At 49.3% G+C, this 25,883-nt stretch overlaps 2 protein-coding genes across 5 annotated transcripts in view; one reads left to right on the forward strand and one right to left on the reverse strand.

Annotated features, from left to right (window-relative positions):
* The window catches only part of WDR62 (WD repeat domain 62), a 51,670-nt gene extending 40,869 nt beyond the window's left edge, over positions 1-10,801 (reverse strand). For 2 of the 3 annotated variants that reach the window (XM_023198179.1, XM_023198177.1), the window contains exons 1-3: positions 10,458-10,801; positions 6,187-6,278; positions 4,681-4,743 (exon numbers count right to left, since the gene is read on the reverse strand). In XM_023198179.1, coding sequence (XP_023053947.1) covers positions 4,681-4,743; positions 6,187-6,278; positions 10,458-10,634 — 332 coding nt within the window. In that variant the 5' untranslated portion in view covers positions 10,635-10,801. The remainder of the gene's footprint in view (positions 1-4,680; positions 4,744-6,186; positions 6,279-10,457) is intronic. The other variant, XM_023198178.2, reaches the window with a different exon arrangement.
* Positions 10,802-10,837: 36 nt separating this feature from the next.
* The window catches only part of THAP8 (THAP domain containing 8), an 18,809-nt gene continuing 3,763 nt past the window's right edge, over positions 10,838-25,883 (forward strand). The window contains exons 1-3 of one of the 2 annotated variants that reach the window (XM_026448755.1): positions 10,838-11,468; positions 24,226-24,418; positions 24,644-25,039. In XM_026448755.1, the coding sequence (XP_026304540.1) occupies positions 11,386-11,468; positions 24,226-24,418; positions 24,644-25,039 (672 nt within the window). In that variant the 5' untranslated portion in view covers positions 10,838-11,385. The remainder of the gene's footprint in view (positions 11,469-24,225; positions 24,419-24,643; positions 25,040-25,883) is intronic. The other variant, XM_026448756.1, reaches the window with a different exon arrangement.

The raw sequence follows: 25,883 nt of genomic DNA on the forward strand, positions 1-25,883 counted from the left end.
TTGGGTTTTAAGCTACGCTGTGGAGGGCTTTCTGTTGTCTGTAGCCACCTCTAACCTGTCGCATGCCCCGACCTTGTGCCTGGCCCTCTAGCAAATGCTGCGTGGCCATCACTGCACTGATTCCTCACGCATGCTTCGTGGAGTCAGGGCTCTCATGAACCAACTTTGCAGATGAGGTGACTGCAACACAGGGAAGTCCCCTGCTACGGTTAACTAACCAGATAGGACAGAGCCCTGACCTCTAAGCCAGTAGTTCTCAGTCTTGGCTGTACATTATAATTCCCTGGGGAGCATCTGAAAAGTGTCAAAGTCTAAGATTAGTTGAGTGAAAGTTTGATGAGGAACAGGATAATATTTGCACAGTCTCAGAAAAGATTTCCCCAGGATACTTGCTAATCACAAAGGTGAAAAGACAGGCTTTGAAGTGGAGGAATCTGGAAGGCAACACCTTGGCCAAATGCTCCCAGTGAACACCACCAGACATGGGAGACCTCCTGAGAGGAGGCACTGAGAAGAACACAGCACCCCTTCTGGTCTGTTCCTGTCAAAGATGCAGAACCTGAGTCTGCCCTTGAGGAAGCATGGAATAAACCCAAGATACCTCATCTACAATCCTCAAAAGTGTCAATATCGGCCAGGCGCAGTGGCTCATGCCTGTAATCTCAGCACTTTGGGAGGCTGGGGCGGGCAGATCACAAGTTCGAGACCAGCCTGGCCAACATAGTGAAATCCCATCTCTACTTAAAAAAAACAAAAAACAAAAAACAAAAATTAGCCAAGAGTGGTGGCGCACACCTGTAGTCCCAGCTACTCGGGAGGCTGAGGCAAGAGAATCGCTTGAACCCAGGAGGTGGAGGCTGCAGCGAGCTGAGATCACTCCATTGTACTCCAGGCGGGTGACAGTGTGAGACTTCGTCTCAGAAAAAAAAAAGTGTCAAGATTCTGAAAGTCAAGAAAAGACAGAAGAGCCACGTCAGCCTGAAGGAGACTGAGGGGACAACTCAATGCAAAGTGTGATTCTAGACAGAACCCTTTGGCCATAAAGGACATTCATGGGACAAAGGCTGACTCCTGAATGGAGCCCTCTGGGGAGTGAATGGGAGTGATATACCCATTTTCATTTCTTGATTTTGCTGGATATATTACAGTTTAGAAGGACTGTCTTTTTTTTTTTTTTGTAGGAAAAACACACTGAAGTTTTTATTTTATTTTATTTATTTATTTTTTTTTTTGAGACAGAGTCTTGCTCTGTCACCCAGGCTGGAGTTCAATGGCGTGATCTTGGCTCACTGCAACCTCTACCTCCCGGGTTCAAGCGATTCTCATGCCTCAGTCTCCCAAGTAGCTGGGATTACAGGCACCCGCCACCATGCCCAGCTAAATTTTGTAGTTTTAGTAGAGATGGGGTTTCACCATGTTGTCCAGACTGGTCTCAAACTCGTGACCTCAGGTGATCCGCTTGCCTCGGCCTCCCAAAGTGTATTTATTTTATTTTACTTTATTTTTCTTGAGACAAAGTCTCGCTCTCTTGCCCAGGCTGGACTGCAGTGGCGCAATCTTGGTTCACTACAACCTCCGCTTCCCGGGCTCAAGCAATTCTCCTACCTCAGGAGTAGCTGGGATTACAGGCGCCTGACACCAGGCACGGCTAAGTTTTGTATTTTTAGTAGAGACAGGGTTTTGCCATGTTGCCCAGGCTGGTCTCAAACTCCTGACCTCAAGTGATCCTCCTGCTCTGAGGCCTCCCACAATGCTGAGATTACAGGTGTGAGTCACCATGCCTGGCCTGAAGTATTGAGAGATATAGGGGCATCATGTCTACAACTGATTCTCAAATAGTTCAGAACAAATTAATATGCATATAGACAAAAAATGATAAAGCAAATGTGGTAAAATGCTAACATTTGGCCAAGTGCAGTGGCTCGCTCACACTTGTAATCAGCCTTTGGGAGGCTGAGGCAGGCGGACTATCTGAGCTCAGGAGTTTGAGACCATCTTGGGCAACATGGTGAACCCCGTCTCCATCAAAACACAAAAAATTAGGCATGGTGGCGCATGCCTGTGGTCCCAGCTACCTGGGAGGCTGAGGCATGAGAATCGCTTGAACCCAGCAGGTAGAGGCTGCAGTAAGCTGAGCCTGGGTGACAGAGCAAGACTCTGTGTCCAAAAAAAAAAAAAAAGCTAACATTTGGGAAATATGTGAAAGGTACATAGGTATATATGAGCTCTTTGTACTATTCTAAGTCTGAAATTATTTCAATATAAAAAGTCTCAAAATTGCCAATGCCCAAGTTTCATCCCAGATCAATTGATTTGGCTTTCTCTTGGGGTGAGGCATAGGGACCAGGTGTTTCTGATATGCAGTCGGAAAGAAAACTCCCACATTGGCCACACCACCTCCTAATGTACACCCACTGGTGGCCCAGGGTGGGCACCCGCATGCCATCTACTACAAATCCAGGCCACCCACTCCACTGCCTACAGGGATTAGGGAGGCAACACAGGTATGAGGAACTGGCCACAACGGGCCTGACAAATGTCACTAAGCTCAGTCCATCACTGCCACAGGGGAATTTGGGCCCCAGAGGCCAGAATTTCTCACTTCTTCAAACAAGAGGGACATGTGGATTTTTGTGTTAAAAAACTTGAAATGGGCCAGGCGCAGTGGCTCAAGCCTGTAATCCCAGCACTTTGGGAGGCCGAGACGGGCGGATCACGAGGTCAGGAGATCGAGACCATCCTGGCTAACACGGTGAAACCCCGTCTCTACTAAAAAATACAAAAAAGTAGCCGGGCGGCTGGGCACGGTGGCTCAAGCCTGTAATCCCAGCACTTTGGGAGGCCGAGACGGGCGGATCACAAGGTCAGGAGATCGAGACCATCCTGGCTAACATGGTGAAACCCTGTCTCTACTAAAAAATACAAAACACTAGCTGGGCGGGGTGGCTGGTGCCTGTAGTCCCAGCTACTCGGGAGACTGAGGCAGGAGAACGGCGTGAACCCGGGAGGCGGAGCTTGCAGTGAGCTGAGATCCGGCCACTGCACTCCCGCCCGGGCCACAGTGTACGCCTCTCTCCAAAAAAAAAAAAAAAGTAGCCGGGCGAGGTGGCGAGCACCTGTAGTCCCAGCTACTCGAGAGGCAAGGCAGGAGAATGGCGTAAACCCGGGAGGCGGGGCTTGCAGTGAGCTGAGATCAGCCACTGCACTCCAGCCTGGGTGACAGAGCGAGACTCCGTCTCAGAAAAAAAAAAAAAAAACTTGAAATGTTGTCCACTTATCCAACCTTTAAAACACACTGCATTGGGCAAGTTTGTGTGACTCTGGTTTGTAGCTGCTGCCTTACGAATGCTCTCCCAATTACCAGCAGCTATTTTATTTTCAGAGACCAAGGCTCTGAAAGAAGTGTCTCACCTGAGATTCCACAGTGAATAGACGCTTGAGCCAGGAATGGAACCCAGCTCCACCCTTATCACCGGTAACAGAACCCAGTCAGGAGCAAAAGGTCCAAAAAGCCACTTTCAAGAGGGAATGCACTTCTGCCACATAACAAGAACCTGCCGTAGCTTAAAGACCGTATCTTAGGAACCATAAGGGCAGGAGAAAACCCACTCCTTATCCATTCACCTGGAGAACTGGGCCAAAGGAGCAGAGCCTGAGCTATGCCAAGGAGGGACATGGTGTGCCTTCCAAAGGTCACAGCCCTATTGGGACCACATCCCATGGTAACACAGTGATCAGTTAGCCCCAAGGCAGAGGAGCAGGTCCTTCCCCAATAACAGCTGAAAGGATCTTTCTAAAACCCCAATCATGTTCAGTCTTTCTCTTAGGAAATAGCCATCAGTGTGCCAGACACTGCTGTTTGGTGCTAGGGACACAGAAATGAACTCAGAGAAAGTCCCTGCTCTCAGAGTGCTCACACTGAGGAATGGAGACCCACAGTGAACACCATCAATGAGGAAACTGGACAGCATATCAGAGATAGGAGCAAATTCTGTGGAGAAAAGCAAAGCAGGGAATAGAGCTGCTGGAGGGCTGGGGGTGAAAAGCACATCCCTGGCCTATGGCGCCCTCCTGTGGCTGCTCTCTACACTCAGCATGCTCTGCAGCCCCTCTCCAAGGCTGGAAGGACCACGGAATGTGGCTTCTGCCTATTCCAGCCTCATCTCCCCTGCTCCCTTTCTCCAGGCACCCAGATCCCTGGCTGCTTCTAAAGCACCCGAGATTATTAACCACTGCAGGACCTTTGCCCTTGCTGTACCCCCTGCCTGAAGCGCTCTCCCTACAGCTTCTTATGGGTCACCCTCTCACTTCCTTCAGGCCTCAGAGTCAAGGCAACATTCCTGGAGCCTTGTGATAAGGCTTTCCTCCTATTCTCTGCCCACAAACTTGCCCGAAGACATCCCCCATCATTTCCTCCACAGCACTGATCATGATCAGCGAGTAATTTGCTGACGGGTTTACCGTCTGTCTCACTCTAGCCAGCAGAGATTCTCCTCTCCTCTGGTCACTGCTGTGTCCCCAGCACACGGAATAGCACCCAACACAGGCAAATGCTGCTGAGCCAACGGGTGAGTGAACGAGTGAGCGCCTACCCATGAGTACCTCCAGGCTATGCGGGGGAGGCGAGGTGTGCCAAGCCCCAGGTTCCACCCCTGCCCCTAGGCTCAGGCCTCAGCCTACCTGGCAGTGTTAAAGATGTGCTGTTGCTTGTTCTCCTTGGGGTCCAAAATCACCACCACACAGCTGGGGAGAAAGAGGAAAATGTGCCTCAACTGGGGGGGACTGTTGGGGTCCTGGGATGATTCTATTCCCACCAGAAAAGCCCACAAATAAACAAGCTCCCTCTGCACTGACGATTCTCTCTGATCTCCTCCTCCTCCCCCTCCTCCAGGTGTTTACACTGAGAATTCTAGGGCACTTTAACATTACTATGTTCTTAAATAGAAACCAGCACTTCCTCTGAGGTAATGTCTGTCAGGCCCTAGGCTAATAAAGACCTTAGGCTGGCTACCATCCCAGCACTTTGTGAGTGGGGAGTGGGGGATCACTTGAGCTCAGGAGTTTGAGACCAGCCTGGGCAACAGAGTGAGATCTCGTCTCTACTAAAAAAAATTAGCTGGCTGTGGTGGCATGTGCCTGTAGTCCCAGCTCGTGGGAGGTGGAGATGGGAGGATCACTTGAGCACAAGAGGTTGGGGCTGTAGTGAGCTGTTATTCAAACTATTTATTTTTATTTATTTATTTATTTTTGAGACGGAGTCTCGCTGTGTCGCCCATGCTGGAGTGCAGTGGCCGGATCTCAGCTCACTGCAAGCTCCGCCTCCCAGGTTCACGCCATTCTCCTGCCTCAGCCTCCCGAGTAGCTGGGACTACAGGCCCCGCCACCTCGCCTGGCTAGTGTTTTGTATTTTTCAGTAGAGACGGGGTTTCACTGTGTTACCCAGGATGGTCTCGATCTCCTGACCTCGTGATCTGCCCGTCTTTGCCTCCCAAAGTGCTGGGATTACAGGCTTGAGCCACCGCGCCCGGCTATTCACACTATTGCATTCTAGCCTGGGCAACACAGCCAGACTCTGTCTCAAAAAAACAAAACAAAACAAAACAAAACAAAACAAAACAAAACAAAAGAGAGAGAGAGATGTAATTGTTTTAAATCCTCACAACTGTCAGGTCAGGTCAGGACTCTGTAGGCCCATTTATAGATAAGGAAACAAACCCATAGAGGGGATGACCTTAGCACAGTGCCAGGCTACATGAGTATTTATGGAAAGAACAGCTGTAGCATCTTCTTCAGTCTTCTCAACTATGCAAGCAGAGAGGGTCACTAGCTCTGTTTAACAGAGGCAGAGGAAGAGGCTCAGAGAGCAGCATACATGGCAGAGCTGGGACACAAATCCAGGTTACCTGACACCACAGCGTGGACTTTAATCACCTGTCTTTCCCAGAATCGTTGTCACCTCCCCCCTGTAGTCATAATAAAGGCTTTCATTGCACTCACTACATGCCAGGAACTGTTCTAGACAGACAGGGGGCTATGGAATCCTCTCCACAGCTCTCAGAAGCAGGCCCCATTATCCATATTCTACCGGTGAAAAAGATGAGGCTCAGAGCGATTTATGGACGGCTTCAGGCTCCAAGCTCCAAATTCCCTAGCAATGATTGGACATCGAGGCCCTTATCTGCTTACCCTGCCAGGTAGGCCACATGACCTGTGCCAGGGTCACAGGTTAGGCCACTGCTGTTCTGGGCTGTGATGCCAAGCACCTTCTCGAGTGACACCTGCAAAGAAAAAGCCCAAGTCAGAGGCACCCGCCCCAGCTGGCAGCACATGGTGCAGCTGCCTTGGCCACCCATTCAGATCCTGCTGCATTCAACACCCACTCACTGAGCTTCTGTGGCCATGCCATCCACCAGCAGCTAACACTTGTTCTCTCAACATTCCTTTGACAAATACGACGCTAGGTGAAGAGCACAGAGTGGTGAGGAAGAGACAAATCCCTGCCCTCGTGGGGCTCATGTCCTACTGGTGATGGGTATGTAGGACATAGAAAAGGAGCAGAACAAATATGTGAAATAGATGCCAAGTAATGATGGGTGCAAGAGAGAAGAAAGCAGATAAGGAGGTCAGGAGTGCAGGGGAAGGGGGAGAATGCCGTGGTGAGAAGGTGACCTGTGAATAAGCTTCTAAGTACTTTTTTTTGTTTATTTGTTTTTTGAGATGGAGTTTTGCTCTGTCACCAGGCTGGAGTCCGTGGTGAGATCTTGGCTCATTGCAACCTCCACCTTCCAGGTTCAAGCGATTCTCCTGCCTCAGACGCCTGAGTAGCTAGGATTACAGGCACACGCCACCATGCCCAGCTAATTTTTGTATTTTTAGTAGAGACGGGGTTTCACCATGTTGGCCAGGCTAGCCTCGAACTCCTGACCTCAGGTGATCCACCCACCTCAGCCTCCCAAAGTGCTAGGATTACAGGCAAGAGCCACTGTGCCCGGCCTCTTAGTAATTTTATATGTATAAAAGACTTGAATCCCCACAACAAGCCAAGAAGGCATTATTATCACCCCTGTTTTACAGGTAAGAAGTCTGATGCCCAAGATCCTACATCTGCGAATGGCAATGTTGATATACAAACCCAGGCAGTCTGGCTCCAAAGTCAGCACTTTGGGCTGTACAGGAGAGACACAATAGTGACCAAAGGTAGACAGTTTCCCCAATCAGATTCATAGTCCAGAAATTTGAGAGATTTCAACAATATGAACAGTAATATTTAAAATTTAAACAAGGCTGGGTGTGGTGGCTCAGTCAGGAGTTTGAGACCATCCTGGCCAAAATGTCAAAACCCTATCTCTACCAAAAATACAAAAAAATTAGTCAGGTGTGGTGGCCCATGCCTATAATCCCAGGTACTCAGGAGGCTGAGGCAGGAAGATCGCTTGAACCCAGGAGGCGGAGGTTTCAGTGAGCTGAGATGGCACCACTGCACTCCAGTCTGGGCAACAGAGTGAGACTCTGTCACAAAAAAAAAAAAAAAAAGAAGGCCGGGCGCAGTGGCTCAAGCCTGTAATCCCAGCACTTTGGGAGGCTGAGACAGGCGGATCACAAGGTCAGGAGATCGAGACCATCCTGGCTAACATGGTGAAACCCCGTCTCTACTAAAAAATACAAAAAACTAGCTGGGCGAGGTGGCGGGCACCTGTAGTCCCAGCTACTCGGGAGGGTGAGGCAGGAGAATGGCGTAAACTCGGGAGGTGGAGCTTGTAGTGAGCTGAGATCTAGCCACTGCACTCTAGCCTGGGTGACAGAACGAGACTCCGTCTCAAAAAAAAAAAAAAAGAAAAAGAAAAGGAACAAAACAAATGAGGAAACAGAGGCCAAAAGGGGTTACCCATCCAGGAAAGGGTAGCGCCAGGATTCCAACATAAACAACCAAGCCATGGCACTCATGTTGTCTTATCTGTCGATCAGCATTACTGGGCATTGGTATGAATGGTCACTTTTAGACTAGGTCTTTGCAAGACAGATCAACTCTGTACTGCCAAACAAGAAAAATAAATAAATATTACCCCAAATACACAGTCATAGTATCAGTATTAGCTAACATGAATAGAGTACTTGCCATGTGCCAGTGTTGTTCTGAGTGCCTACGATATGTGACCTCATTTAATCCTCACAAATACCCTATGAAAGATTTCTACATCATTCTCATTTTACAGATAAGAAAACTGAGGCACAGGTAAGTTCATAACTTGGCGGGGCACAGTAGCTCACTCCTGTAATCCTAGTACTTTGGGAGACCGAGGCAGGCAGATCACTTGAGCTCAGGAGTTCAAGACCAGCCTGGCCAACACGGCAAGACCCTATCTCTACCAAAATACAAAACAAAACAAAAAAATTAGTCAGGTATGGTGGCATGCACCTGTAGTCCCAGCTACTCAGGAGACTTGAGGTGGGAAGATTACCTGAGCCCATGGAGGCTGAGACTGCAGTGAGTCTAGCTCACTCCACTGCACTACAGCCTGGATGACAGAGTAAGACCCCATCTCAAAAAAAAAAAAAAGAAAAAAAGAAAAAGAAAAAGCAAAGTTCATAAACTGCCAGGAAGAACAGGACTAAAGTTTAAGCTCAGGCTGCCTGGGTCCAACCATACCATCAGCAGTCTGTTCTCTTAGCCACCTTGCTATAATGCCTCTCTGAATTTGATATTGTTATACGTAGTTTAATAGCTCAAAAGCACTTTCAGGAACATGTAAGATAAAGGCTATGATGTATAGGGTGCTGGGTGAGACACCCACCTTTCCGGACTGTGAATCTGATGTGGGGAAACTGTCTACCTTTGGTCACTATTGTGTCTCTCCTGTACAGCCCAAAGTGCTGACTTTGGAGCCAGACTGCCTGGTTTTGCGTATCAACATTGCCATTCGCAGATGTAGGATCTTGGGCATCAGACTTCTTACCTGTAAAACAGGGGTGATAATAGTGCCTTCTTCTTGGCTTGTTGTGGGGATTCAAATCTTTTATATATATAAAAGTACTAAGAGGCCGGGCACAGGGTGTCTGCTTTAGAATGGGGTTCAAGAAGGCCTTTCAAGATAGCGACATTCAGGCTGAGACTTCAAGGATGGGAAGGAGCCAGCCAGGTAGATTGCAGCAAAAAACCCAGGCTAAGGAGGCAGAAAAGAACATGGAGCCTCAGGAAAACCAAAAGCAGGCCAATGTGACTGAACGCTGGTGACAGGGAGGACATGGGAGGTACAGCCAGAGCCCTGTAGCCAGGAGTGGGCAGTATAATCACAGTGCAGGAGAAAGTCATGGGGCAGGAACAAGCTCCACCAGCAGCTACCAGGTATCCTCCCTTTATATGGACTCTGTGCCAAGAAGATCACAAGTCAAATTTCATTTCCCTCCAATGCAATAGTATAATTTTTTTTTTTTTTGAGACAGTCTCACTCTGTCGCCCAGGCTGGAGTGCAGTGGCTTGACCTCAGCTCACTGCAAACTCCGCCTCCCGGGTTCAAGCGATTTCTCCCGCCTCAGCCTCCCGAGTAGCAGGGATTACAGGAGCGCGCTAGCATGCTCGGCTAATTTTTGTACTTTTTGTAAAGACGGGGTTCCACCATGTTGGCCAGGCTGGTCTTGAATTGATCTCAGGTGAACAGCCCACTTTGGCATCCCAAAATGCTGGGATTACAGGTGTGAGCCACCGCGCCCTACCAGTAGTCTGGTTCTTATCATCTCCATTTTATAAAAACAGATTTTGTGCCTACAGAGCTGGAAAACAATTTTTTTTAATTGCCGCTGTGCTAATGGAATTCCTTCTACCTACTGTGAAATCAATTCCTTCTGTGTTTCTGTCTCAGAATTTAGGGAACTGTTCTGTACGCCCTCCTCCCCAGGCAGCACTGCGGAGATTTTATAAATAACTTCTTACGTCTTTGTCATAGTTTTGACTGACAATATGGATTAAGAATCCCACCTTCGTGAGGAAAAAGGATAGAGACCGCAGAAGGTGAGAGAAGGCGAGGTAGAAGCGTGGAAGAGTTGGGGCAGGTAACACTCTGGACTGAACCCTCGAAGGGACCTTAATGACCCAGCGGGGGCCAGGGCAGTGAGGCTGCAGTGAGCTATGATCGTGACGTCTAAAGGCGATAGAACGGGGGTTAAAGTATAGGAGGACTAGGCTGTGATTTGCAGAAGCAAAATGCATTCCCCAGTGGTGGGAACCAGGCAGGAACCCCGGAATTACTCCAACGCTGAGGGTGGAGCCGGGAATGCAACGAGGAGAGGGAAAGTGGGAGGGGCCATGGCTAAAGGGGCGGGACTTAGGGGACGAGGCAAGACAGGGAACAGCCTGAGGGGACTGGCCGGGAACTGAGAGTCGGGCCCACAGTTCTCAGGACGGGACTAGGGGAAACCCAGGAGGCCTGGAACTGGGGTAGACATGACGAGCAGCTTCTCACCCGGTTCTGCACCGTCTCCTCGGAGGCCGTCGAGAGTCGCGTCCGCCGCCGGAGGCAGAGCGGTGGGGCGGGTGGCGGGGAAGGCTGACCCCTCCGCGCCGGAACTCCCGCCATGACAGAGGGCAGCTTCTCCCCTGCATCGTTCCGCGCACAGCCTCCGGACCCTACGGCCGCCATCGTCACGCCGGAGCCGGGCGACCGTTACATCCCTTAACCGCCGCCACCGCCACGACCCACTGGAACAGCGAACGGCCGCGGGAAAGCCGGCGCCGCCGCCTATTGGACGCCACAGGCCCGGCCTGGCCAACCTCAGGGCTGCCGGGCGGCGCTTAGGACCAATGGGGGCGAAGAGGCGGAGCGAGTGCCTGGCGGGGCGGGGCCACGGCTAGTGTGCTGGATGCCTGATCAAGAGTCATGGGGTCTTTTACCCCATGAAAACTCCGTTTTCATTATTCGCTGAAACATACAGGTTTTAACTTTTACGAGGCTAAGGCCCCAGCTGCCTCACCTCGGCTTTTGCCGCCACCCAGAGGAACTATATGCGCTCCGACGGTCGCCCGGATATAGGCGTAGGGTGGAGCCGTAAGAGATTGACTGGCCAGTTGATTTGGTTGGCGCAGGCTCAGAAACGACGTGACACCGCCCCTCTCCCCAGCACGTGATGAAAGTCGGGTGGCGAAGGGCAGGCTTTGCGCAGGCGCACAGTTCTCGCTATAGCCAATTCGCTACGTGACGAGGGCGTGACTGGGGCACTAGAGGGGCGCCTAGTAGGCAGGCGCTCTCAGCGCTCTCCCCGGCACGTGATAAGGCCCCACGGACGTCACGTGAGGCAGGCGGCGAGCGCGCGGGCGGGGCGGGGTTCGGCGGCGCTCCGCGAGAACCAAAGTGCAGCTGCTGACCCGGCAAAACTCAACGGGGCTGGACAGCCATGCCTAAGTACTGCAGGGCGCCGAACTGCTCCAACACTGCCGGCCGCTTGGGCGCAGACAACCGCCCTGTGAGCTTCTACAAGTGAGCGCAGCGCGGGGCGGGGCTTGAGGGAGGCGGGACCCGGCGAGGGGCGGGGCCCGAGCTTTAGTAAGCTGTGCGGGGCTTCTGGTCTCGCTTGAGGGTGTTAGGAAGTGGGGTTAAACCGTGAGGAGATGGCCTTCCCGGCAGTGTCCACTGCACCTGCAAAGGTGCTGGCGTGGGAAACATCAGGAGTAGACGATTAACTATAGGTAGCGAACGAAGCGAGCCGAAGAGGGAAACGGATGTAAAAAGTGAAGTCGGTGCAGGCTCTGCAAGAGCCTGCAGATGCCCACTTGCCCTCCCCATGCATTTGAGCTATCTGAAACTCAGAGCATCCTAAACTGAGCTTGTGATCGCGTCTCCCCCAAAACCTTCCAGTCTGTCCTATCTTAGTAGTTCCCTGACTGCAGCCAGAGGGAGCCTGTGAACACCTGAGTCAGATCAGCGCCCTCCTCTGCCCAGATCCCTTCCCTGACTCCCACCTCACTGTAAAAAATAAAGTGAGGCTGGAGCAGGTAGAAAGCAGGCCTGCAAAGTCCTACAGAGCTGGTTCCCTGATACCAGTGTGACTTCGTCTCTTTCCTCCTGCCCTTCACTCCAGTGACACTGGCCTACTTCATGTTCCTGTAGCATGGCAGGCTTGTTACTGCCCTGGGGACTTTGCCTGTGCCATTCCCTCTGATTTCAAAGTTCTTGCCTTTATGACTACCACCCTATGGAAAACTGTAACTGACACCAAAACACACACACGATTCTCTCTGTCTCCTGCTTTATTTTTCCCTTTAACACATCACTGTCTGCATATCGCATTTTCGATGTATGCATTCCTTATCTCCCCCACTAGAATGTCACCTCAATCAAGCCAGAGGTTTTGTCTTTCTTTGTCTTCCTTGTTTCCTCTTGTTTGTGTCTCCAACGTCTAGAACAGTGCCTGGCACATAGTAGGTGCTTAGTAAAAATCTGTTGGGTGGATTTGATGAATGCATTTCAGATGGGCTCTCCAGGAAAGCCAGCAGTCCATGTCTCATGGATCCTTTGAGGGACCCTGGTATAGGGCCAAAGGGATTCGGGGGGGACTTTAAGCCTGTATATGACTCTGGCAACTGTTGATTAATTCAGCAACTTTTTGAGTATTTCTTGGAGAAGCAAGTAAGCCCCTGCTGGACACAGAGAACCCTGACAGATCTTGTTTCTGCCATGACAGAGCTCATGGATAGGTGAGGGTCAAACATTGAGGAACTGAGTACGTGACCTGGGAGTTACCCATGATCCTTCCTTTTCATCCACCGCTAGTCCATTAACCCGCCCTTTGGCTCTACCCTCAAGACATGTCTCCATCCTGCAACAACCACAACAAACTCAAAACCTTGACAAGACAGTTATAAACACAAATGAGAAAGTCCCAAATAAATCATTAAGAAATAAGAAAAGATAGGCTGGGCGTGGTGGCTCACACCTGTAATCCCAGCACTTTGGGAAGTCGAGGCAGGAGGATTGCTTGAGCCCAGCAATTCGAGACCAGCCTGGGCAACATGGCAAAACCTCATCTCTACAAAATGTAAAAATTAGCCGGACATGGTGGTGCACGCCTGTAGTTCCAGCTACACTGGACACTGAGGTAGAGAATCACGAGCCCAGGAGGCCAAGGCTGTAGTGAGCTGTGATCACGCCACTGTATTCTAGCCTTGGCAACTGTGTGAGACCTTGTCTCAAAATAAATAAATAAGAAATAAGGAAAACACATTCCCAGACTACTTCTCATTACATCCACTGTCGTCACGTAGTCCAGGCTGCCATCATATTTTTTTTTTTTTTTTGAGACAGGGTCTTGCTCTGCCACCCAGGCTGGAGTGCAGTGGTATGATCTCGGCTCACTGCAACCTCTGCCTCCCAGGTTTAAGCAATTCTCCTATCTTAGCCTCCCGAGTAGCTGGGACCACAGGTGCACACCACGACACCCAGCCAATTCTTTGTATTCTTAGTAGAGGTGGAGTTTCACCATGTTGGCCAGGTGGGTCTCGAACTCCTGACCACAGGTGATCCACCCACCTTGGCCTCCCAAAGTACTGGGATTACAGGCATGAGCAACCATGCCCAGCCCCTGTTTCTACTCTTACCTCACTCATAACAACAACAGTAGTTACTTAGAGAGTATTTACCTTATGCCAGCACTGTTCTAAGTGCTTTGTAGGTAATAATAAGGGGGAATGATGATGACTGTATACAGCAGCCAGATGACTGTATGAAAATCACTTCATGTCTTCATTGGCACCCAATAGTGACTAACCCATTTATACCTCAGGGCCTACCCCTGAGTCAGCCATGCAGAAGCCACTCAGTTAAGAGTTAGATGAAAAGCAGTTTCCAAAAGAGGCTTAGGAGAGGGCATGGATGCCAGGTGAGAGATAAGATGAGACACGTTGAGGGAAATGGCTGCCAGGAAATAACTTGAAATCCTGCTTGGCAGCCAAAGGGAACACTCATTAGTTCACTCTCTCTCTCTCTCTTTTGAAACATGATCTTGCTTTGTCACTCAGACTGGAATACAGTGGTGCGATCATGGCTCACTGCAGCTTCGACCTCCCAGGCTCAAGCAGTCCTCCCATCTCAGCCTCCTTTTTTTTTTTTTTTTTTTTTCTTCAGGTTTCATTTTATTTTTATGCTACTCAAGCATGGTTGTGTGGGGAGACAATGTTAAGTCAGCTTAGCAATAACCCACAACACTCAGACCAGCTCCATTTCAGCCTCCTGAGTAGCTGGGACTATAGACATGCACCACCATGCCTGGCTAAGTTTCATTAGCTCTGTCTTAGGCTCTTTCAGGGACAGTGGCAATGGAGTCATCTCTTATGGGGGACCTATCATTTAGAATTATATCTGCTTGGTAGTAACAAAGTCCTGCAATAAGAGTTGATTAAACAAATTATGGGGTCTATAGGAATCAGTGTAGTTAAGTTATGCTGCACAAACAAACTTCTCAAATCTCAGTGGCTTACTACAACAAAGGTGTTTTTTATTGTTGTTTTGTTTTGTTGTTGTTGTTTTTTTAAGAAGGGATCTCTATCACCTGGGCTAGAGTGCAGCACCATCATGGTTCACTGCAGCCTCAAACTCCTGGGCTCAAGCAGTCCTCCCGCCTCAGCCTCCTGAGTAGCTGGGACTACAGGCAGACACCACCTTGTCAGGCAAATTTCTCTAACTTTTGTAGAAATGAAGTCCCACTGAGCTGGGCGCGGTGGCTAACGCCTGTAATCCCAGCACTTTGGAATCACCTGAGGTCAGGAGTTCGAGACCAGCCTGGCCAACATGGTGAAACCCCATTTCTACTAAAAATACAAAAATTAGCCAGGTGTGGTGGCACGTGCCTATAATCCCAGCTACTCAGGAGGCTGAGATGGGAGAATCGCGTGAACTTGGGAGGCGGAGGTTGCAGTGAGCCTGGATTGTGGCAGTGAGCCAAGATCATGCCACTGCACTCCAGGCTGGGTGACAGAGCGACTCCGTCTCCAAAAAAAAAAAAGCCCCGTTTCTACTAAAAATACAAAAAATTAGCCGACTGTGGTGGTAGGTGCCTGTAATCCCAGCTACTCGGGAGGCTGAGGCAAGAGAATCGCTTGAACCTAGGAGGCAGAGGTTGCAGTGAGCCGAGATCGTGCCACTGCACTCCAGCCTAGGCAACAAGAGTGAAACTCCATCTCAAAAAAAAAAAAATGAAGTCTTACTGTGTTGCCCAGGCTGGAACTCCTGGGCTTAATCAGTCCTCCTGCTTTGGCCTCCCAGAGTGCTGGGATTACAGGCATGAATCACCACACCTGGCCCAAAGGTGTATTTCTTGCTCACACTATGTCCTTTGCAGGTCATTTGTGGTCCTTCTCTACAGTATCTTAATTGGGGTCTCAGGCTGAAGAAACTGTCCCTATTTGGAATATTGCTGTTCTTGCGGGAGGAGGAAAAGAGAAGTGGAGTGAATCATCTGCTGGCTCTTGGTCAATTTTATATTTAGAAGAGGCCCATGTCACTTTCACTGGCATTCTTTGACTGGAGCAAGTATATAGCAAGCCTCAAGTCAATGGAGTGGGCATGTGAAATCCTCATGTGGAGGGAGGCAGCAGACATTCTGAACAGTAATACAGTCTATTACAGGGTTTATTTTCCCTCATATAGACCAATTACAGAGGTTGGCAAACCAGCACTGGGATAGTAGTTCCACAGTCATCAGAAATGAGGGTCCTATCTCTCTTTCTCTCTTTCTTTCTTTCCTTTTTTTTTTTTTTTTTTGAAAGTCTCATTCTGTCACCCAAGCTAGAATGCAGTGGCACGGTCTCAGCTCACTGCAACTTCCACATCCCGAGTTCGAGGGATTCTCATGCCTCAGCCACCCAAGTAGCTGGAATTACAGAATTACAGCTGCGTGCCACCATACCCAGCTAATTTTTGTATTTTTAGTAGATACAGGGTTTTGCCATGTTGGCCAGGCTGGTTTCAAACACCTGACCTCAAATGATCCTCTCACCTTGGCCTCCTAAGTGTTGGAATTACAGGTGTGAGCCACCGTGCCTGGCCTCTTTCTGCTCTGTCATCCTTAGCCTGTGGCTTCCATTCAAGGTGGCTGCCAGTGCCCTAGCCACCATTGCTACCATTCCTTATAGGAGGAAAAGGGAAGGGAGAAAGAGCAAAAAGTGTTCAGGTCTAAACTGAATCAACTCCCTTTATAAGGCCTTCCCAGAAACCCCATTCAATGGCACCTTTTCATCACTGGTCACCCCCAACTGGAAAAGAGGCTGGGAATTGTGGTCTTTTAGCTGGGCATTTAATCAGCCTGAATAAATTTTGAGTTACATTAGTAAGAAAGAAAAAAAGGACTTCTAGCAGTATATGCCACCCCATACTCTGGAGAAGATGACCAGCAAGACTAAAATAGTTTATACAAAGGGGAACATGGAAGTATAGCTCAGTGGTAGAGCATTTGACTGCATTCAAAGGGGAACACTTGCTGTCTGCTTAAGGTAGTTTTTTAGAAAGCAATATTGCCCATTATAAATGCTGCTATCCAGAGGAACAAGAGAAAGACCAATTAAGGAGATGTTTCTTAGGATATTGACTTTCTTCCTTTCCTCTTTGAGCTGCTGAATCCCGTTGATCATCCCTTCCGTTTAAGGCACCATCCCAGAGGTCCCAAACAACACTAAAGCATTCATTGGCCAGAAGGTAGTCACATGGCCCCACCCAGCTGCAAAGGATCCTGGGAAACGTAGTCTTTTAGCAGGACACATGGCCTCAAAGAAGGTTGGAGTTGTGTTAGTAAGGAAATGGCAGAGAGTAGATATGAGTAGTCCATTGGCAGATTCTGCCTGGGAGATGGTGGCAATAAGAATGGGGAATGCTGTTGCAATAGATCTCATGTTTGTGTCCAGGAAGAATGGGGCCTTAGAGAACATTGGGATCTTAGAGGGAAGCTGACTGCAGCAGCCAGACTCCCTGGCTGTGTGCCCTGGGGTTCTGCTCTCTGGGTGCCACTGCTCTTCTCTGAGTCAGCCTTTCTGTGCTCTTTCGCCAGCTGCCCGCCCCCTCCACCTCCATCTGCCTTTGTCTGAGAAGTCTTGGCTCTCCCCATCTCCGTTCATCCCATCCACCTTCTCCCCACTGGGAGCCTCTTTAGTTTCTTGTGTGTCCTTCCTATGTGTATTAGTCTGTTCTCACACTACTATAAACAACTATCTCAGACTGGGTAATTCATAAAGGAAAGAGGTTTAATGGACTCACCATTCTGAATGGCTGGGGAGGCCTCCGGAAACTTACAATCATGGTGGAAGGCAAAGGGGAAGCAAACATCTTACATGGAGGCAGGAGAGAAAGAGAGCAAGAGGGGAACTGCCACTTTTAAAACATCAGATCTCATGAGAACTCACTCAGTATCATGGGAACAGCATGGGGGAAACATCCCCCATGACCAATCACCTCGCATCATGTCCCTCCCTTGACACATGGGGATTACAGTTCAAGATGAGATTTGGGTGGGAACACAGAGCCAAACCACATCACCATGGTTTCAAATACCAGCAAATGTGAAAGACATTCTTATTTCTCCCTTTATTACACTATTAGTTTTCCATACTGCTTGTTACAAACTCGGTGGCTTAAAACAAGACGAATTATTTTCTAACAGTTCTGGAGGCCAGGAGTCCAAATCGGCTTTCCTGGGCCAAAACCAAGGTGTCGGCAGGGCTGTACTCCACTGGAGGTTCTGGGGGAGAATCTCTTCTTTGCCTGTTCCGGTTCCTGGTGGCTGCAGGCAGTCCTTGGCTTGTGGCCACATCTCTCCAGGCTCTGCCTCCATGGTTACATTGCCCTCTCCTCTTTTCTGTGGTAATATCTTCTCCTCCCACTTATGAGGATACTTGTAGTGGCATTTAGGGCCAACCCGGATGACCCAGGATAATCTCCTCATCTCAAGATCCTTAACTTAGTCACGTTTTGTCATATAAGGTAATATTCAGCCTGGCACAGTGGTTCATGCCTGTAATTTCAGCACGTTGGGAGGCCAAGGTGGGAGGATTGCTTGAGCCCAGGAATTTGAGACCAGCCTGGGCAACAAGGCAAAACCCCATCTCTAAAAAATATATAGAAATTAGCCGGGCATGTGGCACATGCCTGTAGTCCCAGCTACTTGGGAGGCTGAGGTGGGAGGATTGCCTGATCCTGGGGAGTTTGATGCCGCAGGAACCGAGATCACGCCACTGCACTCCAACCTGGGTGACAGCAAAACCCTGTCTCTAAATAAATAAATAAAGTAATAAAGTAATAGTCACGGATTCCAGGAATTAGGACATGGATAGCTTTTGGGGGCTACCACAATGACTAAAAGCTGAGATAGTCTATTTAGAACCTTTCTTTTTTTCACATAATATGTGCCTGACAATAGTATGTCAGTTCACAGAGTGCCTCTACATTCTGTTTTATAGCTGCATCGTATTCTTTTGTGTGGATGTGCCTATGTTTATTTACCCTATATCCTGTAGGAATTTTGTCCCTGATTCTCTAGCACTCATTAGTCTTTCTTTTCAACAAAGAGAGAGCAGGGGTGGGGTGCAGTGGCTCCTGCCTATAATCGCAGCACTTTGGGAGGCCAAGGTGGGAGGATCAGTTCAGCCCAGGAGTTGGAGACAAGTCTGGACAACACAGTGAGACCTCTCTCTATCTAAAAATAATTTTTAAATTAGCCAGGTGTGGTGGCACATGCCTATAGTCCCAGGTACTCGGGAGGCTGAAGTGGGAGGATCACTTGGGCCTAGCAGTTCAGGGATACAGTGAGCTGTGATCATGCCACTGCACTTTAGCCTGGGCAACAGAGCAAGACCCTGTCTCAAAAGAAGAGAAAAGGAAAGAAAGGAAGGAAGGAAAGGAAAGGAAGGGAAGAGGGAAGGGAAGGGAAGGGGAGGGAAGGGGAGGGGAGGGAAGAAGGGTGGGGCCTCAGGCTCATAGCCCTCAGTAGGTAATGGCATCTAATGTTTTTATGGTTAGCTTTTGTTTATGGAATTGATACTGATTTTCCATTTTCAATTGTGGTATAAAGTTTCTCTTTTAAGTATCTTTGTTTAATACTTAAAATTGGTTAGTTTTAAGAAAAGTATGAAATCAGTAATATCACAGATATGGAAAACATTGTGAAGATGGGATGTGCATGAGATGTGTCTTAGTTATCTTTTTTTTTTTTTTTTTTTTTTGGAGGGAGGCTCGCTCTGTCGCCCGGGCTGGAGTGCAGTGACCAGATCTCAGCTCACTGCGAGCTCTGCCTCCCGGGTTTACGCCATTCTCCTGCCTCAGCCTCCCAAGTAGCTGGGACTACAGGCACCTGCCACCTTGCCCGGCTAGTTTTTTGTATTTTTTAGTAGAGACGAGGTTTCACTGTGTTAGCCAGGATGGTCTCGATCTCCTGACCTCGTGATCCGCCCGTCTCGGCCTCCCAAAGTGCTGGGATTATAGGCTTGAGCCACTGCGCCCGGCCATGTCTTAGTTATCTAATGCTATATAACAAACGATCCCCAAATTTAGCAGCTTGAAATAAACATTTACAGTCTCACAGTTTCTGGCAGCTGCTAAGGACAGACTGGCCAGCACTTGATCATGTGTCCACCCCTGGCTGCAAATAAGACTGGAAAAGGAGGTCTTTATTATGGGTAGCCTTGAGCCCAGGTCTAAATAGAGAGCGTGTTAACATCTAAGAGGGCAAGAGCAGATGCTGGGAACAAGTGGACCAGGAAACCGGAGAAGTGGGGCACCTTTAGAGGGTCCCTCATCAGATAATCCCCACCCACAACCACTGAGAAAGCTTATTTTTTAAAACTTAAAACAATTTTTTTTTTTTTTTTTGAGATGGAGTCTTGCTCTGTCACCCAGGTTGGAGTGCAGTGGTGTGATCTCGGCTCACTGCAGCCTCCACCTCCCAGGTTCAAGTAATTCTCCTGCCTCAGCCTCCCAAGTAGCTGGGATTACAGGGACACGCCACTAGGCCTGGCTAATTTTTGTAATTTTGGTAGAGACGGAGGTTTCACCATGTTGGCCAGGCTGGTCTTGAACTTGAATTCAAAATCACTTGAGGTCTGACCACAAGTGATCTGCCCACCTCGGCCTCCCAAAGTGCTGGGATTACAGGCATGAGCCACTGTGTCTGGCCTATTAAAATTATTTTTAATTGTGGCAAAATACACATAAAATCTACCATCTTGATCATTTTTAAGTGTACAATTCACTAATGTTAAGGATATTCACACTGTTATATAACCAATCTCCAGAACTTTTTCCTCTCCTAAAACACTCTATCCCCATTGGACAATTCCCTCTTTCCCTCTCCACCAAGCTTTTGGCAACCACCATTCCATTGTCTGTCTCTAGGAATTTGACTGTTCTGCCTCATATAAGTGGAATCGTCAGTATTTGACTGGCTTTTTTCACTTACCCTAATGGCCCTCAGAATTCATCTGTGTTGTTGCATGTGTCAGATCAAGACTAAATAAAATTCCAGGCCAGATGCAGTGGCTCACACCTGCAATCCCAGCACTTTGGGAGGCTGAGGCGGGTGGATCACCTAAGGACATGAGTTCCAGACCAGCCTGGCCAACATGGTGAAACCCTGTCTCTACTAAAAATACAAGAATAGGCCGGGCGCGGTGGCTCAAGCCTGTAATCCCAGCACTTTGGGAGGCCGAGACGGGCAGATCACGAGGTCAGGAGATCGAGACCATCCTGGCTAACACTGTGAAACCCCGTCCCTACTAAAAAATACAAAAAAAAAAACTAGCCGGGCAAGGTGGCGGGTGCCTGTAGTCCCAGCTACTCAGGAGGCTGAGGCAGGAGAATGGTGTGAACCCAGGAGGCGGAGCTTGCAGTGAGCTGAGATCCGGCCACTGCACTCCAGGCCACTGCACTCCAGCCCGGGCGACAGAGTGGGACTCCGTCTCAAAAAAAAAAAAAAAATACAAGAATAGCCAGGTACGGTGGCAGGCGCCTATAATCCCAGCTACTCTGGAGGCTGAGGCAGGAGAGTTGCTTGAACCCAGGGGGCGGAGGTTGCAGTGAGGTGAGATCACGCCACTGCATTCCATCCTGGGCGACAGAGTGAGATTCCATCGCCAAAATAAATAAATGAATAAATAAATAAGCAAGCTAGCTGGGCATGTTGGCAGGAGCCTGTAATCCCAGCTACCCAGGGGGCTGAGGCAGGAGAATCACTTGAACCCAGGAGGCAGAGGTTGCAGTGTGCCGATGTTGCGCCGTGGCACTCCAGCCTGGGTGACAGAGTGAGACTCCATCTCCAAAAATAAAAGACCAAATGAAATTCCATTGTATGTATATGCAACATTTTTCTTATCCATGTATCTGTTGATAGACACTTCCACCTTTTGGCTGTTGTGATTTATGATGCTGTTTCTGTCCGTCTGTTTGTTTGTTTTTGAGACAGCGTGTCACTCTTTTGCCCAGGTTAGAGTGCAGTAATGTGATCATGGCTCACTGTAGCCTTAACCTCCTGAGCTCAAGCATTCCTCCCACCTCAGCTTCCTGAGTAGCTGGGCCTCTAGGCACACGACACCGCATCTGGCTAATTTTTGTATTTTTTGTAGAGAAAAGATTTCACCTGTTGTCCAGGCTGGTCTTGAACACCTGGACTCGAGCAATCTGCCTGCCTCAGCCTCCCAAAGTGCTGGGATTACAGGCATGAGCCACCACGCCAGGCCTGATTTATGTTGCTATGAACGCAGGTGTGCAGATATCTCTCTGAGACCCTGTTTTCGGTTCTTTCAGGTATATAAGCAGAAGTGTATTGCTGGGTCATATGGTAATCCTATTTTTCAATGTTTGAGGAACTGCCATATTGTTTTCCACAGTGGCAGCACCATTTTGCATTCCCAGCAGTGTACCAGAGTTCCAGCAGTTTCTCGACATCCTGACACACACTTTTCTTCTCCTCCTCTTCCTCTCCCTCTTGCCCCCTCCCCCTTCCCCTCCTCCTCCCCCTTCCCCTCCTCCTCCATCTCCCAGGCTGGAATGTGGTAGTATGATCATAGCTCACTGCAGCATTCAAACTCCAGAGCTTAAGCAGTCCTCCCACATTGCCTCCTAAGTAGATAGGACTATAGATGCACATCGCCACACCCAGCTAACTTAAAAAATATTTTTTTGTAGAGACAAGGTCTTGCTACATTGCCCAGGATGGTCTTGGACTACTACCTTCAGGAGTTCCTCCCGCCTCAGCCTCCCAAAGTGCTGGGATTACAGACACAAGCCACCATGCCCGGCCTCTTTTTTGTTGTTGTTCAGTAGGAGCTGTTCTGCTGTTTGTCAGATGATATTTCATCAGGGTTCTGATACTGCATTTTCCTAATGATTAGCTATGTCAAGTATCTTTTATGTGCTTATTGGCCATTTGTATGTCTTTGGAGAAATGTCTGTTCAAGTCCTTTGCCCATTTTTGAATCAGGTTATTTGTGTTTTATTGTTGTTGTTGAGTTGTTTAAAGACTTGTTAGTGGGTGTTTTCAAGCATACACAAAAAGTAGACCCCTCAGGATCCATCACTGTGTCTCTAGTTATCAACACTTTGCCAATCTTCTTTACTGCCCTGCCCACACCTATAAGTTTTTGTCCTGCCCTATTTTAAAGTAAATCCCAGACATCAGATCTTTTATCCATAATTATTTCAGACTGATTTTCTTTTTTTTTTTTTTTGAGACGGAGTCTTGCTCTGTCGCCCAGGCTGGAGTGCGGTGGCCAGATCTCAGCTCACTGCAAGCTCCGCCTCCCGGGTTTATGCCATTCTCCTGCCTCAGCCTCCCGAGTAGCTGGGACTACAGGCGCCCGCCACCTCGCCCAGCTAGTTTTTTGTGTTTTTTAGTAGAGACGGGGTTTCACTGTGTTAGCCAGGATGGTCTCAATCGCCTGACCTCGTGATCCGCCTGTCTCGGCCTCCCAAAGTGCTAGGATTACAGGCTTGAGCCACCACGCCCGGCCCGGACTGATTTTCTAACAGAAGACTGTTTCAGAAGTATAAACCAATACAGTTATCACACCTAGCAAAATGGATTTTTTTTTTTTTTTTTTGAGACAGGGTCTGGCTCTGTGACCCAGGCTGGAGTATGGTGGTACAATCTTGGCTCACTGCAACCTCTGCCTCCCAGGCTCAGGTGACCCTCCTACTTCAGCCTCCCGAGTAGCTGGGACCACAGGCATGTACCACCATACATGGCTAATTTTTTTTTTTTTTTTGTAGAGTCGAGGTCTCCCTATGTTGCCCAGGCTGGTCTCGAACTCTTGGGCTCAAGCGATCCTCCCACCTCATCATCCTCCCAAAGTGCTGGGATTACAGGCATGAACCTCCATGCCCGACTGGTTTCTTATAATTATCTCATACTCAGTTCCTGTTCAGTTTTCCCCAATTGTCTTAAAATGTCTTTTTACTGAATTGTTTATTGTAGGCGAGGTCCACATCCTGCCTTTGTGCTGATGTTTCTTAAATCTCTTAATCCAGAAACCCCACACCCCCATGTTATACGTTTGTGGAAGAAACGTTTTCACTTGGCTGCACGAACTCCCACATCATAAATGTCTGATTTTATAAACTGCTCCAACAAGTTGATGTGGAAGAACAAATTGGGAGTGGAGGGGCGGGGCTGTGGGCAGGTAGAACAGGAAGGAGGCTAGAAGGAGGGGCAGTGGAGGGGGCAGAGGTGGGCTGATGTTGGGTGTTTAAAAGGTGGGGCTTTGAAATTAAAAGGCCAGGCATGGTGGCTCATGCCTATAATCCCAGCACTTTGGGAGGTCAAGGTGGGTGGATCACCTGAGGTCAGGAGTTCGAGACCAGCCCGACCAACATGATGCAACCTCGTCTCTACTAAAAATACAAAAATTAACCGGGCGTGGTGGCGCGCGCCTGTAGTCCTAGCTACTCGGGAGGCTGAGGCAGAAGAATCGCTTGAACCCAGGTGGCGGAGGTTGTAGTGAGCCAAGATCGTGCCATTGCACTCCAGCCTGGGTGACAAGTGCAAAACCCCATCTCACAAAATAATATTACTAAAAGACGAAGCTGAAGAAAGGGTTGTAGTTGTGTGTATGAGATAGAGAAAGCTTGGGCACAAGACTGGTCTACTTCCTGGCCCTAGGGAGGCACAGGCTTGGAGCCCAGAGACCTCCAGGGTGGGTATCCTCTGGGAGGGATGAGTCTAAACCTCGTAACACTGACCCAGCACCCCCAACCACCCGTGCAGGTTCCCACTGAAGGATGGTCCCCGGCTGCAGGCCTGGCTGCGGCACATGGGCCGTGAGCACTGGGTACCCAACTGCCACCAGCACTTGTGCAGTGAGCACTTCACGCCCTCCTGCTTCCAGTGGCGCTGGGGTGTGCGCTACCTGCGGCCTGATGCAGTGCCCTCCATCTTCTCCCGGGTACCACCTGCCAAGGTGAGCGCCAGGAGGTCCTGCTGCTGGAATCTGACCCCCAGACCTCCCCTCCTAAGGGAAGTCCCTCCTTGAGTCTGACCTTTGACCCTCCCCTCCTGACGACACTTCCTCCCTGAGGTCTGGCCTTACCTAGGCAAGTCCCCCTTGGAAACAGACCCTCAATCCTTTTCCTCCTGAGTTGAAGTCTGGCCATGGCACCCCTGCACCCTGTGCCTTGTCTTCCAGAGTCAGCAGAGGACCCGACACACCCAGAAGCCAGTCTCGCCACCACCTCCCCTGCAGGAGAATACACCCCTGCCCCAGGGTCCTGCCATCACAGTCTCTGGCCCAGTGCGCCTAGTGGTGCTGGACCCCACATCGGGGAGCCCCGAGACTGCGGCCACCGTGCTCCTGACCCCTCTGGCCCCTGCGGCCACTCCCGAGGGGTCACAACCTGAAGTCTCTGCCCAACAGGCCCGGACCGGGCTGGGCTCAGTGCTGGGAGCACTGCAACGCCGGGTGCGGAGGCTGCAACGGTGCCAGGAGCGGCACCAGGCACAGCTGCAGGTGCTGGAACGGCTGGCACAGCAGCTGCATGGGGAGAGCCTGCTGGCACAAGCGTGCCGGGGTCTGCAGCGCCTGGTGAGTGGCACCCCAGCCTGGCAGCCCTATCCATGGGTGCTGGCCTGGCCTGCAGTGTGTTTTCATTTTGTCTAGGATCCCCTATTCAAAAATCAGAACATTCACCCGTGTTTCCAAATTTCTGGCTTGCCCAGTCTCAGTGGCTCACGCCTGTCATCCCAACACTTTGGGAGGCCAAGGCAGGAAGATTGCTGGAGGCCAGGAGTTCGAGACCAACCTGGACAACATAGCAAGACACTGTCTCTACAGAAAATTAAAACAAATTTCTAGGTTTTCTTGAAAAACAAAACCTGGCAATGCCAAGCAACTATTGGTTGGAGCTGAGTAATGATTGCTCCATTTACTAATACTAAATACTTAATATTTGAGAAGCTCTTACTGTCTGCCAGACACAGAGTTATAACATAGTGAGTTGAAAACTCACTGTGATCCTTTGAGCTGGAGCTACAAGGTTGTTTTTCTTTTCTTTTCTATTCTTTTTTTTTTTTTTTTTTTTGAGACGGAGTCTCGCTCTTTTGCTCAGGCTGGAGTGCAATGGCAGTGGCGTGATCTCTGCTGACTGCAAGCTCCGCCTCCCAGATTCAAGCAATTCTCCTGCCTTAGCCTCACAAGTAGCTGGGACTACAGGTGCCCGTCACCACACCCAGCTAATTTTTTGTATTTTTGTTACAGACAGGGTTTCACCATGTTAGCCAGGATGGTCTCGACGTCCTCACCTCGTGATCCACCTGCCTTGGCATCCCAAAATGCTGGGATTACAGGCATGAGCCACCATGCCTGACTGCTACAAGGTTAATTTTTTTTCTTTTCTTTTCTTTTCTTTTTTTTTTTTTTTTTGAGACAG

The sequence above is a fragment of the Piliocolobus tephrosceles genome, chromosome 21 (assembly GCF_002776525.5).
Source record: "Piliocolobus tephrosceles isolate RC106 chromosome 21, ASM277652v3, whole genome shotgun sequence".
In the NCBI taxonomy this organism is placed as follows: domain Eukaryota; kingdom Metazoa; phylum Chordata; class Mammalia; order Primates; family Cercopithecidae; genus Piliocolobus; species Piliocolobus tephrosceles.